Here is a 16,020-nt window from a genome sequence, read left to right on the forward strand (position 1 = left end):
GTTGGGTCTTAGCTATGCCTGGCTGCTATGTCTTTAACAGATGTGTTTGACCCTAATGGGAATTGCCACTAGAATGATAAAGGATATGTGTGACCTGAGAGCATGCTAAGGGTGGGAAAATAGCAGATAGGTAATACATGAGGTACAGAGGTGTATGTGAGGCTATCTGAAGTGTGAAAATGCTGGCTGAAGGTACAGAAAGCACAGCAAAGTGCAGATAAGGTATAGGGAAGTCAAGGAACGAGGTTTAGAGAGAGTGAGAGCAAAGGTATATTGTGAGGTAAGGATAATCTAGGTATAGGGACCTAATAGGGGCTAAAAAGCACGTCCTACAAGGGATTACTTCAAAGGTACAGTGGCTCAAAAAAATGTCCCAATGTTTATAGCTTTTCGTATAATTGCTATATCATGTGTTGAGACGTGGGAATATGACTAAGCTATAGGGAGGTGTTGGAAAGGTCTGCCTCTCAGCTTTATTTCGGTTCCCTATACCGTGGGAAAATAATGAGATTGTGTGAAGATATGGTCATTTTAATTTGATGACTCATTGGGACACTTTTTTGACTTTGAGTTTGACTAATATAATCTCTACAATTCTAGTACTTTGTGTGACCTCCATTTGCCCTAATCACTTCTATCACTCTTCTAGACATATTCTCTATCAATTTTGGGTATTCCTCTTTGGTATTTTCATCATACTCTGCTATAACACTGACTCATAGTTAAAATAGCCCCTATGGTAGATCTTGATATGCTACAAGCAATTTCTTGAGTGATATGTAATAGGGTTGATGTCTTGGATCTATGCTGAACATGATAGAATAGTAGTATCATGGTCTTTAAGTTATTTGGTAGCCAATCTAGAAGGTTGCTCTATATGACTCAAGATCTCTTAATTACTATATTCTAATTGGACAGCCTGCTAATGTTACCAAGGTGACTAAATTGATTATTTCCATCATCTCTATAACTATCTCCACTCAAATAGTCAGTCAGACTCTCAAGACAGCTCATCTCAAAGTGGTAATTAAGAAAAAAAGATTCTTCTGTCTCCAACCTATAGAAAGAAAAGACAAGATGCTGCTTTGAAGTACAAATACTGGACTGCTGATAGCTGAAAAAGTTTATCTAGTTAGATGAGGTCAAAATAAATGGGATGAGATCATATGGCCAGGAATTTATATTAAAATAGATAGGAGAGCTATAAAGATAAAGAGAAGTCAAACAAACATGTAAGTTTCAAGAAGAAAACTTGATGGTATAGGACTGTATAAGATGAAATGGAGTGGGAACTTTCTGTGAAGCAGAGGGGAGGATTAATACAGAGCAGTAAATACTCATTTGACAGAAGTGTCTGCTAAGAAGCATACAGGAGTCGTGAGTTAATGAAGAAGATACTATTTTGTGACAAGATAATGACTCTAAGTATACTTTTAAATTGACTGCCAATGGCTTGAAGACCATGATATATATATTGATTCCTTGTTTATTGTCTGGTTGGGTGGTGCCCTATGTTGGACAGTACCTACATGTATCTACTTATGTATGTGGCAATAATCTGACATATGGTACTCTAATAGTGGTCCTAGCGGTTTGGTGAGGACTGTAAATGCCGGCTTGAGGCATATGATGGGTAACTGGCGGGGGTGTGGCCAGTATCACAAGCGGTCTCTTTCTTCACATTCTTTGGGTGGGGTGACATCTCCAAATGTGGCATGGAAGTGTTTGGTTTGCACTATGAAGGTGAGCAGTTTACAAATGGCCTTTTGGTCATTGAGTAGCTTCTTTAGTGTGAGGTCGCAGGTTCCCAGGGTCTTTCTCAGGATGTTGCATGGACGGATGAAGGCAGGGCATTCCAAGATGTAGTAATAGACTGACCCTTCCTTCTGATGGCACGAGGAGCAGATGGGGGATGGGAGTTTGGCAATGCGATGGAGGTGTTTATTGAGAGGTACATGATCTGTTCTGAGCTGGAGGAGAAGGGAGCTGTGGCAGTGAGGGAGTTCCTCTGTGATGTGGGCAAAATGATTGGATGGTGCAGAGGCATCTATGCTGCTGAGTTTTGGTTGCCAGGGGGACTTTCTCCATACTTTGTGTGCTTCCTGTCTTATCTCTTCATTGAACATTTGCTTGAGAGCAGATTTGCTGATGGGGAGTGTGATGGGAGTATGGGTGCACCCTCTGCATTTGAGTGACTCTGGGAGCAGGTTTGGGGCCAATGACTCTCCCTGTTGTAGAGACTGACATCTCTGTGGCCTTGTAGAGAGCTAATTCTCCAACACTCTAATCACTTCCAAAACATAGCGCGACTCATATCTCATTTCCACGCACTTGGCACTTCATTGGCCGATTGCGTGCGCAAGCGCTTCAGCCACGCATCGGTGCATACATCCCCAGTTCCATCGCTCATCCTCTGTCCATCCATTCCATGTCCATTTGGTTCATCGGTGTAGAGATACAACAACTGTTGGACACTACTTGAAGTAAGTAGCCAGCAATATAAAAATGTTGGTCATGCACAGCCTAGTCTGCTATACTTGCAAGACAAGTGTGTTCGACCTGAGGGGTTTGCTGTATGGTATTAGAATAATCAGTTATAACAAAAGGAAGATAGTCCGAAGCGCGGGAAACAAAGTCCAAAGGTATAATTACGAGTCCGATGTCAAAAACGTTGGGTCCGATGTTTTCAGGTTTCGGGTTAGCGGGTTTGCCTTGGGTTGTGTTGGATTAGCGTCAGGTTTGTGTTGGGAATATAGCAGATGTTGGGGATAGCGAATGGTGGGTTACTGTCAGATGTTTTGGATAAAGAAGGGATGATATTGTGGAATCCAACTAAGAACTATGAATATTGGATGACCTCCTCCTACTCGGAGGTAGAAAAGGTAAAGTAAATGGGTAGGAGGTATGCGAAATATATAGTGTCTATGTAGAAATTCGGAGTGCTATAGGCGAATGTAGTAGTGCTGATTTTCGGGTCCGATGTCCTATGTAATAAGACACGATGTACTGCGGACATGTAATAACGTGTTCTACAATGTTAGCGATGTAAAAATGAATAACTGCACACCTAGTGAGGATAGATACGACAGGACAAGACATAGGGAGGACAAGTGCGCAGGAAAATATTGGGTCCGATGCGTGGGAAACATCGGGTCTGTTGGATGAGTGCCGCCTCATGTTGATCCGGAGCATCTCTTGGTGCCTCATGCTTGATCACAGGTCAAGCCTCATGTGTCTTATCTCACCTCATGATTGACCTCATGTACTACTATCTTTGATTAGCATAGATTCCCCAGATACGAACTGAGCTTGAACCCTTATGTACAAGCATATATAAGTAGACAGATTATTGTATTAGTTCTTTACTTTAATCTACTAGGTTATCCCTTGAAACCTGTTCAACTAAGCCTCCAGCTTAGTTGTCTTTGAACCCTTGATTGCACTTCTAAGTCGCTCCCTGCATCTTAGCCGTATTTTCGCTAGCCCTTCCTCTCGACGAGGTCTGCCAACCTTACCGAGATAGACGGAGAGACCTGTAGACTTATGTCTACCTGTAAGACACCCCTCAACACACTCTATGCGATAGCACATTCGTGCTGGTGTTAAGAAGACCTATCCTAGTCATAACAAGTGGTATACATCATGGTGGTCAAATTAAACTTACAGCTGAAAAGTGGTGGTCTGAAATATCTACTTGCTCTAGTCCAATATTACTTATCACTGATTACCAGCAAGTATACTGTCTGAAATATCTCTTCTATAGACCAATATCACTTATGACATTTATCAATATTTGCTGGTGGGTAAGTTATAGAGGTAAAATGTGTTGGTGCACTTGGTTTTTCTAATTCTGTCACTCTTGTGCTTCTTGGAACTATAGAACAATTCACCTTTATCACTCCACCACTACATCATTCCATATGATATTAGTAACTGCTTGCATTTGTATATCTTCTTCTCAGCATTTGTTCCCACTTGCTAAGGTAGAACTATTCTTGCACTTTGTACCTAGAGTCTTGCTAACTTAGTCTAGACTTACTTATTATCTAGGTATATCCAATATAGTGTTTATTCCCACTTGCTGAGACTTGTTGTTTGGTCTATAGTTTATGAGCCCTGAGCTCAAATAGCTTAATAAATTAGATCAGACCATGATTACTTTCACAGGAACTTGTTAAGGACACTTAACCCTCTGATCATTTGAAATACAATACTTCTGATCATTGTTACAAACTTAGATAGAATCTTTTGTAATAGGTTTAATAAAGGAGACCAAGAGTACAGTATTGGGTAATGACAACCAGAGGTAGAACTCTGGTGAAGTGATCGAGTGAAAACTAGTCTCTCATAAAGAGCTAGATCAATAGGCACCCTCAGGTCCTAGTTAGGTATCAGGGAGAACCGAGTAGATTCAAGTTAAGGATAATACAAGGAAATAGCTAGGGTTTATATACATAAGAGAAGTGTACATAGACCAGTCCATGAGGCATTGTAGAAGTATAGGAAGAGGAAGTCAGAGATAAGAGAAGTCCCCATGGTCGACATGAGGTGAGCTAGAAGTAAGATGGGAATTAAGAAGTATAGTATATGTGTAGTCCTGCAGGTGATGATAGGAAAATGATGGGGTTACTGTAATAATCATAATATTGAACTTTTCCTTTAAACTTTTATTTTATAGTAAGAAAATTTGATCATATTGCAGAACTTCTAGGTACCAACATGTATCCTAGCTGGAGACATGTTGTTAGACTTGCTTTTGCCAGTGGAGGACTCTGGAACTACTGCAGTAGTAGGACAGATCCTAATAACATTGCCAAGTTTGTAAGCACTATACTAAGGCCAGTCACTGTTGGTGCTCCTACTACAAACAAACTTAAGGCCATGTAAGAGTGGATTAAGGAGGATATGCAAGCTAAAGTCATTATTGGCAGAAAGCTCTCAGCTGCCATACAAAATATACTTGATAAAAGCCTTGTTATATGTCAATAATGGGACATGCTTACAAAAATATTTGTGTATCTTGATGTCACCTCCCAGTTTGAATTATGTTTGCAACTCTTTTCAGAGATGCTTAAAGACACAGAAGATGCACAGAGGTATCTTGGTATTATTGAGAATAGTTATCACTGCTTCACTGAAATGTAGATCACTTTTATCAATGAAGAAGTTATTTTTATGCTCATTAACTTACCTGTCATGCCTTAGTGGGTTGTTTATAGAAGTCTTATTACTAGGCTGTATACAGTAACTCAACCAATGCTATAATATCAACCACTTCCCCCACAAAAAGTGTCACATTTGAACGAGTCTTGACTTCTTTCATAGTGGACTGGCATGGCTGCAGGCATTTTCCCATTTTTTCTCCACCAAATATCCAAAAAACATTGATTGAGAAGATACAAATTTCCCCTCATTATGCCTATCAAAATATTGAAAAAAAAGTAATTCACATATCAATGCTTTTTGTGTGTGGAACATGATGCAAAAATTGGTCATGTTCCTTCAAGGATAATGCTGTATTTTCCATCTATTGTCTTTTAAATAGCAGCTTATAATAATGTTAATTTTCTTCTGTGTTTTTCAAATTCCACTAACAAAAATTGATTTAATGGAGTAGAAGACAATGTAGAAATATGGAAATCCTGACTATGAACCAGCATCTTGTGCAGTACTCACATCAAGGAAAACCTCCCCCCTGAAATTGAGGTATTTCCATGTAATTCCATTGTTTTCGAAAGATTTCAAGTGAATTCAAGTGAATCCAGGTTTTGCAGAATTATTTAAGTCTGGTAGCTCATTTAATGAATTCCTTTGAATTCCGAGTAGTTTCTCTGAATTCCATCAAATTCACTTGTTGCTCGATGGATTATTCTGAATATTGTCCAATTCACTTGATGATTGATCAATGTCAAATTACACAAAAATCAACATTATATTGCATTAAAATGGCTTATCACAATGTATGGAGTTTGATCAGAAAAGAATATACATGAACATGGGTATCAACAGCACACGAAGACGCTAGTGCTTGAATTAGATGCAACTATGATCAAGTTGGATCAGTAATAGAGACACAAGTAACAACCTTTAATCCTTGGACATTGTGTCAACATTGAGGTAGTCGAAGTTGCTCAATGAACCAGCCGGCAGTAACATGTTCTGCGACACACTAACAGAGTATGTGTGAGTGGCAGGTGCAATATGAGGGACATGAAACGCACCTGATGGCCTTGTAAAGCTGTGCCATCAGTGCATGATACTTTTTTTTCCCACATTCAAAAATCTGAGTGAGGGTTGCTTCGTGGGCTTTGTAGACACCAATGTGGAGGGTAGCATTGAAGGATTTGACTTGCAAGCTCGATGGTGGATTGCCACTCCTCCAGTCCATCAGTATGGCATAAGTCTGTGAAAATAATGTGCTTAGCATTGTCGGTCTAGAATAAAAACACCTAAAAACCTACGATAGTTGCAACCAATGCAACCATAGCCACAGGGAGCTCCAACTCATTATTGTCATCTAAGACCGACACAAAATCTTCATGTGATCAAACTCTGATCGAGTTCTCACCATCAAACATTAACTGATGAAGGATATTGACAATGCCCTCGTTGCAGAATGGTTGGTTGCTGAGGACCTTGCCCTGGGTGTGACATAAATATCAAGAATGACATGTGACACCAACTTGAAGCACTCACATTGTTGTTAGTTGGAAAAATATACACGTGGCTTTTCAGGAGCTCTTCAACCTGGTTGGCGCAGCCCTTCTTCAGTCTGAATCGAGATATGACAATTTGATGAGCAAGCTTCTTGATACTAGTGTGGAAAGCACTGATCTGACCTTCAGGCTTCAAATAAGAGCATCAGTATTGACCAAGTGTATAAAAAACAAACACAAATGACACTGGCAAGGGCAGCTGCATAGTCAATGTCATTTTTAAGCCTCTTCAATATGGTTCTCTCTTTGTGCTCATAGGCAGCAGTACTGAGCGCTCACATAGCCATCTTTTGCTTCTTGGTAATGGTGGGGAATATATTTTTGAAGACAGCAATTTTCTTGAGTTCTAAGACAGCAGTCCTCAAAACAATCTGGATGTGTGCATTCTGAGCCTGGAGGTTGATGGAGCCATCCGCTTCATAAACTAGAACAGTAAATTCAGGCCATTTGAAAGGAGGATAAGGGTTGGATGAGTTGGATGAGGCTGGTGTAGCAACAGACTCAGAGACATTGGGAACCTCTGCATCATTTGATGGCTGCTCAAATTGTGGTCTCTACAATGCAAAAATCAGAAGTGGACAGTGAAAAACAAGTGTTAGATCACCTCAAGTTCTTGTCACGCTTCAAGTTTGCTCTTTTTCTTCTCACCAGGCTCAGGCTTGCATTTGATAGTCGAAGTCTCACGGTAGTAGGTTGATTTTGTAGACGTCAAGTTGGTGTCAAACTTGGGTTCTGATTCATCGGTGACTGTGACCAGCTGTGGTATCTTACCATCATCACCTGTACCAGAGGCCATTGACACATCACTATTGGTTTATGAATGGCATCCAGATGCAACTGAAGCTGAGCAGCTGGTGTGATGAGGACTGGGTGAAACAAAATGTGGAATCTAACATTGTAAGTGACATCAGCAGTCACAGACCGGTGTCACCAAGTAGTAAAATCTCATGGACCTCTTTCATGAGTTCCTCTTGAAGCTTCTCTGAGCTTTGAGACAGTAAGTCCAAGATATCATCGTCTTCAGGTACTTCTACATCATCCTCTGACTTTTTGAATTCAGAATCGCTGATACCATATTCACTCGCAGAGTCATCAGCATCGACTGACACACCCTTGTGAGTGGAAGTTATAGCTATTTTGAGGTGAGCAACACTTCTTGGTTGTTAAGTGGTCACATGTACTACTTCTCTCATGACCACCACCTCTGACTTATTTCTGCACTGCTGCAGGTGTTTCCGTGCTGACTTAGTTGCAGGTGCTGACTGAAGCTCGGTCATTGTTGGCATGTGCTTGCAACCATTGTTAGTTGTGTTCCAGACTGACATAGGTATGTAGTGTTAATCATATTGCACAATACGAGCTCATGCACTCGCCTTTGTGTTCCAGTGCTTTTTTCTTTGAAGACTATTGTGGTTCTTTGCAACATGTAAGTGCTTTAATCCGATTATCGCTGGATGTGCTTACTATTATCAGTGATGGTGTCAGCTATGTCTGATGATATGACCTTGCTGGCAGGCTCTGGTCTTGTCTTTTTGGCATTCTATTTTCGAGAAGCTATCTCAGATGGTGTCAAAGATAGATGGGGAGGCATTTAAAAAGGTGAGTGAGTGCTACATTTTTAAACGAGTGTACCACTATAAAATTGAATAATTCAGGAAAGACAACAAAGAATGTGGTTATTGGATGGTATACAAGCAAAAAGGTGCGCAAGTGTCTGAGGACGAAAGAATGTGGTTGTTAAGTGACTAGGTGGACAGGGAAGAAAAAAGGTTCATAGTCCTACCACCAGAATGATCACTTGTCCAGGCTGCACTAAAGACTTCGAACTTGCTGGGCATTCTCATCACCTTGCTACTACCAAAAATCTACCATGCGCAGCTTTATTTCAGCATCATTCTAATTTTTGTGTTGATATGGATGATGATCACGGCTCAACTCACTCTGATAATCATGACACCTTTGAACCTTACTCACTGACAGAATTTACAGGTGACTACTTTGGTACCTACAATGAAGAAGATTTCAAGTGGCCAGAGGTCCATCAAGTTATGGAGTCTGACTCTGGAACTCAGGAAGAGCACGAGGATGAGGATTGTGATGAACTTAGAGATGGAGATGCCATAGCTGCTCATAATGCAGAGCTTGAGCATGGATGGGAACACCCTGTGGACCCTGCATCACAGAACATTGATTTTCCTGACTCAGAGGATGTATCTCTGCAACAACAGCCATGTCATGCAGAACAACGACAAGCAGAAGCACCCCTTGGCCAACACCCCACTATTGAGGAGTTCCCACGGTGTGGTGCAGGAGCTCCATTGCATTGCACTAGCACTACAGCCTTCACCTCCTATAAAAATACACTGCCTGGCTCAGAAAATATTTGGGCTTCCTTCACATCTCATGTAGATTATGAGGTCGCAAAGTGGGCAAAGCTTTGTGGTGCTGGATCAACAGCTTTTTCAGAACTGCTGGCAATTGATGGGGTGAGTTTTCATTTACAAATTGATGGCTAATATTCTGAATGGTGTTATTGCAGCTTCGTGATGCATTAGGTCTTTCCTATCAAAACTCCCATGAACTCAATCAGATCATCGACCAAGAGCTGCCATGCAGACGACCGTATTTCAAACACAAAGAGATCATTGTTGTCAATGAGGTGTTTGATGTATACTCACACAATATTATGGAGTGTGTCAAAGCTCTCTACTCAGACCCAGATTTCTCACAACATCTCCTTCATGCTCCTGAGCGCCATTATGTTGATTCTGACAAGACTGTTAGAATGTATCACGATCTTCACACAGGCAAGTGGTGGTGGTCTACCCAGGCAAGTGATCATAAATTTGTGTTGCCCACAAGTACTTACTGTGGCCTCACAATACAGAAAGAGCTTGAGACCAAGAAACACAGAGCCACTGTCATACCCATTATCCTTTCATCGGACAAAACTCAGGTCACCATGTTCAGAAACAAATCCGCATATCCGGTCTACATGACAATAGGGAATATTCCGAAGGAAATTCGTCGAAAACCGTCTCAACGAGCATGGATCCTTCTTGCATATCTGCCAACTGCAAAACTCAAACACATTACCAACAAGGCAGTTAGATGTTGGACTTCAACTAATCTATTCCACACCTGCTTGCATCATATCTTAGAGCCATTGAGAGTCCCCAGAGAAGATGGTGTTGCCATGGCGAGTGGGGATGGAGTCATACACCGAGGACATCCTATTCTTGCCTGTTATTCTGCAGATTACCCAGAACAACTGCTGACGACAGGAATCGAATCAGGAGAGTGTCTGAAGTGCGACATTCCATGAGACGAGCTGGGACGTCCAGACATTCCTGTGAAGCTTCGAGATTTTGTAGCAATTCTTGCTGCATTGTCACTGGTTGACGAGGACTACGGCATGTGGACGAGAGCATGCCAGGAGTGTGGGATCAAGCTGGTCTTCAAACCATTTTGGGAGGACCTCCCGCATGCTAATATCTTCCAGTCAATTACACCAGATGTATTGCATCAGCTCTATTAGGGCATAATCAAACATCTGATCGAGTGGATCAAGGAAGAATACAGCAAGGCCAAGATTGATGCTTGTTGTCGCAGGCTTCCACCAAACCATAGCATTTGCCTATTTATGAAAGGTATCAGTAGCCTTTCCCATGTCAGTGGAACAGAACACAACCAAATATGCCGCTTCCTGCTCGGTGTCATCATTGATATCCGATTGCCTGGAAATCTTGACAGTGCTCGCCTTATTCATGCTGTTTGTGCCATCCTCAACTTCCTCTACCTTGCTCAGTACCCTTGCCACACTGATCAAACTCTCAACCTTCTTGATGACTCTTTGACGCACTTTCACGACAACAAGGGGATATTTGTCGATCTCAGGATTTGAGTTAATTTCAACCTTCCGAAACTTCATTTCTTCTGTCATTATGTGCATATGATCAAACTATATGGCACAACTGACAACTACAACACCGAGTACACTGAGTGCTTACATATTGATCTCGCAAAGGATGCTTACAGGGCTACCAACCATAAAGACAAGTATCCGCAAATGACCCTCTGGCTTGAAAGACACGAGAAGATGTTATGGCACAATAATTTTGTCCAATGGCGCCTTGCTGTGATCCTCCTGTACAAGACAGGTTACCGCCTGACATGGACTATTGTTGCACACTCAAGATGACTAAACACCTGACTGCAAAACATGTTTCATTGGACCGTATCATTTGTGGTTATGGTGCCATATTTTTCATGGAGGCATTAGCTTGTTATGTCATTCGCACCAATCAACCCACTTTGTCTGCAGTGCAACTCAAACAAGAAGCTGCCCACATTGTCCTTCCCTTCCAGACTGTCGCCACATTCCATAGGGTCAAATTTTACACAATCAACACCAGTGGATATCATGACCCAACAGCTACAATTGATTCGGTGCATTGTCAACCACCACGGAAGGACAACAAAGGGCATATTATCCCTGGACATTTTGACACTGTTTTAGTCAATGAAGGTGATGGTGGGACAATGGGTGCTAATGGTGCGTGTTTTTTTGTACTACTCCCTCACTACACTAATATTTGATCATGAATTTCAGGGTATCATGTTGCACAAGTCCGTGTTGTCTTCACACTGACAAGTCATGCTGCAGCTGCCTTATTTCGCACACCTGCCAAGGCACCTACCCACTTTGCTTATATGGAGTGGTTCACGCCATTCGGGCAACCCGAAGCAAACCATGGTTTGTACAAAATTTCCCACATCATTCGTAATGGAGAGCGTCTTGTGAGCATCATCGATATCTCTGATATTTGCAGGAGTGTACACCTTATTCCAAAATTCGGCCCAGTTGTACCTCATGAATGGACAAGCAGTACTGTTCTGGAGCTTTGTTCTAGCTTCTTTGTAAACTCATTCAGTGACAGGCATGCTTATCTCACTATAATCTGACTGGTGGAATTTACTCTGAGTTCATTGGAAATACAATGATTTCTGTTGAATCTGACCAGTAGATTTTACTACTTTCGAAATACAATGATTTCAGTCAAATTAGCAGAGTTTCTGGAATTCAGCTGTTTTACATGCAAGTTTGAGGATTTCAGTGGAATTCCTGTGGGAGGTTTTTCCTGATGCATTGAATCACAAATCCCAAATGAGGCAGCTCATATTGAAAAATTTGCAATTGAAACACCTTTGTACCTTATCATCATGTTTCAATATAGAAAGGGCCTAATTGTCATATCCCATGTTCCAGACCCGGACCAATCATGCAATCATCTCCGGACTTCCAGACTTCTGGATCCGGTCAGTTCCTATCTTCCATGGCTTTTCCCTTTAGCATTTCCCTTATCAGTTAGTATGCTTTATTTTCCGTTCCTCATTCATTTCCATCTTCATTTTACTAAGTTCCGATAGACTAGTGTTAGGCATTCCACATGCTCCGTCCATAGCCTCGCACTGCACAAACTGATTCTCTGTTATGTCCTTAGTAGTATATAAACCCTGTAAATTCTCTGTATTTCCTCAGTTCAAATATTATCTTAGACTCTGCTCATACCCTCCTCTGTCTGACTTGAACTCTCTTCTCATTGTCTCCGACAGTCTTAGGATCGACTCCTATTGACTTACCACCTCCGCCTCTACCTTAGGTAGTCCTCCGCTGTTTCCTTTCTAGTTTGGACATCGTCCGAATTAGTCTTATCACTTGTTCCCTAACATCCACCAGAATTCCTGCGCATTGGACTCTGGACTCCGGACATTGTCCATTAGCCCTCAGAAGTTAGGGGCATGTACTCGGGTAAGGGGCACAGCGCATGAGCTGAAGCCAAGCCCTTCAGATCTGAACCATTGAGCACATTCTTAACACTAATCAATAGTTATTAGATTTTTTGTCTTTGTCACTCTTTCATTACATTTGTCAAATCCACAAGCCCTCTAGCCTATCTTACATATTTCCATGTCAAATTTCCTACCACATTTGTGAACATTGGTGCGATTGATATCAATATATAGTATAATTAGTATTTTAATATGTTCATCAGTTTACTGATGATAATATACCAGCATAGCAAACCTAGAGTCAGTACAACCTCTCAACCACACTTGTGATACCACAAGATTACCCCAAAAGGTTGTCCATGAATGACAGGGACTGTTGAGTCCTTATATACTATGACAATGCAGCACTATTTAGAGGTGGGAGCACAACCAGTGACAATAGTTACTATTTCTGATCTCACTGGTATTAATGACTCTTATCAAATTACTTTTTCTAGTGCCATTGATACTTTTATTCAACAATGCATACATACCTCCAACAATACCTTATGATGAAGTCATATATGGTGGTCCACTTTATGAGCATATCTGTCTAGCTGTTTTCCTGGTGTTACACTGGGTAAGCACTAAATGTCCAACTTTTGTATGCATTGATGAACATCTGATTACAGCTGTTGAGATTGATTCCCTGTGGCTGCAGAGATAGCTGCTATACTTGTAGCTTATTTTCCATCACCTATCTCAATAGTCCTGTCTAATCTGATTTGCAGCGGACAGCTTCTGAATATGATGCTGAACAGATACTTTGTACTTAGAACAACTCTGATCATTATTGGTGGCCTGGGGTACATATGGTGTTTTCAGGTGATAGGACAACACTTCACTTTTTGGCTCAGCATAGGCAAGGACCACACTGTTGTCACTATGGGTCCATATGATGTTGTGTGCTATAGATAAATAATAGTGGCTGAGCACAACATGCAGTAAGCACTCAGCCAAATATAATAGTTGTGGTCTTGCATAGCCTAGTTTACTATACTTGTGAGACAAGTCCATTCGACCCGAGAGGTTTGCTGATTGGTATTAGAATAATTAGTTATACAAAGAGGAAGATAGTCTGAGAATGAGAAACAAAGTCCAAAGGTATAATTACGAGTCTGATGCCAAAGTGTTGGGTCTGATGTTTTTGGGTTTTTGGGTTAGTGTTGGGAATGTAGCAAATGTTGGGGATAGTGAATGTCGGATGTTTCGGAGTTTTTCAGATAAAGAAAGGATGATATTGCAGAATCCAGCTAAGAACTAGAACTACTAAATATCAGATTTTTTTTTTGTATCCTTGTTTTGTGTCTATTGGGGCAAAGCCCTATAGTAGACAGTACATGCGGTATGTGACTAAGTGTTCTACATATGTACCTTATGAGGGGGTGGCTGTGATAATGGTTCAGGCGTGTTATGGCGAGAACGGGGACACCAACTGAAGGCAAGTCTATGTTAGTGTGTGTGGGAGTGGGCTGCTAATGTTTGTTTCATCCATCCTTTGGTTCTGGGGGTGTGACATCCCCAAAAATCTTTTCTAGCCTTCTTGTGCATGTGACGTATTTCAGGAGTGCTCTGGTCCCATATTGGCTGCTAAGGAGGTAGTGGAGTTGGCTTGCTTGGGAGCCTGCCTCTGTCTGGAGGGCAGCTCGTTGTCTCACGTACCTGTTGCATGTCATTAGGAAGTGGTGGACTGTCTTGTCATGCTCATTACATTGTTAACAGCGTGCCGTGGGGGACTTTGCTATTTGATGGAGAAACTGGTTTAGCGGGGTGTGTCCTGAGTGCAACTGGAATAATAGGAAGCTGTGTCAACGTGGGAGGTCGTCGATGAGGTTCACAAAGTTCTTGGATGGGACAGAGGGGTCAATTGTGTGGATCCTGAGGAGACGTGGGGAGTCATTCATTATGGATCTAGCCTCCCTCTTTATCAGCGCATAGAACTGCTGCTTGGTTGCTGATTTACTGAGGGGGAGAGTGAGAGGTTCCAATGTTCTTGTGTGCAGTGAGCCTGGTAATGATCTTCCTTCAGATGTCTCCCCTCTCGTGCCCCACTTTGCATGTTCATCGGCTGCCTCATTGCCTGCTATTCTCTTGTGTCCTGGCATCCATATTATGACCAGCTTCCTTCCATCCTCTTCCAGCAGCAGGTCCCTCAAATTGTCATAAAATTTATCAACCAGATAGTGGCCGGGTTGAGATTGGAACACGCCTGTGGATCTAATGGCCACCTGGTTGTCTACTCCCAGGGCCATTGTGCCCTCTCCTCCCACCTCTTTGAGTAGTTGCACTGCTAGTATCATTCCCACTATCTCTGCTTCATACACTGTGTGCTCTTTCTCCTTCCTCAGGTAGAACCTTCTCTCATCTATGATCTGTGCTCCCCTATTAGCACTGCCGCACTGCCAACACCTCCATCCACTGCGGATCCATCTGAGTAAACACATAGTGTTTTGTTGGCCTGTTCTTCCTCCTTGACTGCGTCTTTCTTCTTTGCCACTATGCTGATGTGTGTGTCTGGGGACCACTTAGGGTAGTGTTGGATTGGCATGATCTTTTCCATCGTGAGCGGGCTGATTTGGAACTCATTTAGGAGTTTGTGCAGGAAGGAGGTGTGACACTTTCGTCCTTGAAAGTTCCTCTTTGTGCAGAATCTATATGCTGTGTTTAAACTGTTAGTGATGGGGTGAGTGTGAGGCAGTGTGACTAGTCTTAGTGTGGCCCTGAAACATATTTTTCTGATCGCTTGATGTACTGGCAGGACATTGGCGTGCAAGTCCAGAATGTCTGTGGCAGAGGATTTTAGGCTGTTGGTGATCAAGAGGGTGGCCATTCTCTGGATTTGTGCCATTTGCAAGGTGAATCCCCATGCTCCTCTGCCCCCTTCCTTCTTGCCTTTACCTTTAGAGACTAAACCTGCACACCAGATGTCTGCCGCATAAGTCATCTTCGGTATCACCACACTCTCGTAGAGCCTTCACATTAGTTGCCCATGGATTCCTCTTGTTGGGCTGATCATGTGTTTGCATGCCATAGTGTATGTGGTTCCTTTGGCGAGAGCATAAGCGGTGTGTTCTTTGAACTTGAGTTCGTCATCGATGATAACTCCTAGGAATTTGTGGGAGTGTGAGGGGTTGATGGTGTGATTATGGATCGTGATGGGTGGGCGGGGGGCGGGAACTGTCTTGTGTGGGTTGTCCTCGCTGGGGACTCTGTGCTTTGAGAGGCACAATAGGGCTGTCTTCTCCAGCTCGAACTCTGTATTGTGCTCCTTGCTCCATTCCAGTGTGCCTCCCATTTTTTCCATCATGGTCTTGAGTTTGGCATTGGATTCCTCATATGACTTGCCTCTTGCTCCCAACGCAACATCATTGATAAATCCTAGACTTATTTCCCCACTGCGAGAGTTAGCATCAGTGACACGAAGCAGGTCTGAATTGTAGAAAATAAATCCTAGTGGTGATAGTGGGCACCC

At 42.2% G+C, this 16,020-nt stretch overlaps 3 protein-coding genes across 3 annotated transcripts; 1 reads left to right on the forward strand and 2 right to left on the reverse strand.

Annotated features, from left to right (window-relative positions):
- Positions 1-1,697: 1,697 nt before the first annotated feature.
- Positions 1,698-1,979, reverse strand: F5147DRAFT_560863 (uncharacterized protein; the record flags this gene model as incomplete). The annotated part of the gene is made up of 1 exon (XM_041430585.1): positions 1,698-1,979. A coding segment is annotated over one exon (282 nt), but the record flags the coding sequence as incomplete, so codon positions are not given.
- A 4,108-nt stretch (positions 1,980-6,087) lies between these two features.
- F5147DRAFT_646961 (uncharacterized protein) lies at positions 6,088-7,993 on the reverse strand (the record flags this gene model as incomplete). The annotated part of the gene is made up of 9 exons (XM_041433165.1): positions 6,088-6,169; positions 6,222-6,403; positions 6,462-6,517; positions 6,569-6,641; positions 6,697-6,846; positions 6,996-7,108; positions 7,365-7,496; positions 7,639-7,828; positions 7,898-7,993. The coding sequence occupies 9 exons, from the start codon at positions 7,991-7,993 to the stop codon at positions 6,088-6,090; spliced, it is 1,074 nt and encodes a 357-aa protein (XP_041299834.1).
- A 636-nt stretch (positions 7,994-8,629) lies between these two features.
- Positions 8,630-11,681, forward strand: F5147DRAFT_741494 (uncharacterized protein; the record flags this gene model as incomplete). The annotated part of the gene is made up of 9 exons (XM_041439478.1): positions 8,630-9,020; positions 9,093-9,202; positions 9,256-9,546; positions 9,604-10,018; positions 10,043-10,233; positions 10,255-10,492; positions 10,622-10,854; positions 10,914-11,271; positions 11,329-11,681. The coding sequence occupies 9 exons, from the start codon at positions 8,630-8,632 to the stop codon at positions 11,679-11,681; spliced, it is 2,580 nt and encodes an 859-aa protein (XP_041299835.1).
- Positions 11,682-16,020: the final 4,339 nt, after the last annotated feature.

Source organism: Suillus discolor (assembly GCF_016758755.1).
Source record: "Suillus discolor strain FC423 chromosome Unknown F5147scaffold_1, whole genome shotgun sequence".
Lineage (NCBI taxonomy): Eukaryota > Fungi > Basidiomycota > Agaricomycetes > Boletales > Suillaceae > Suillus > Suillus discolor.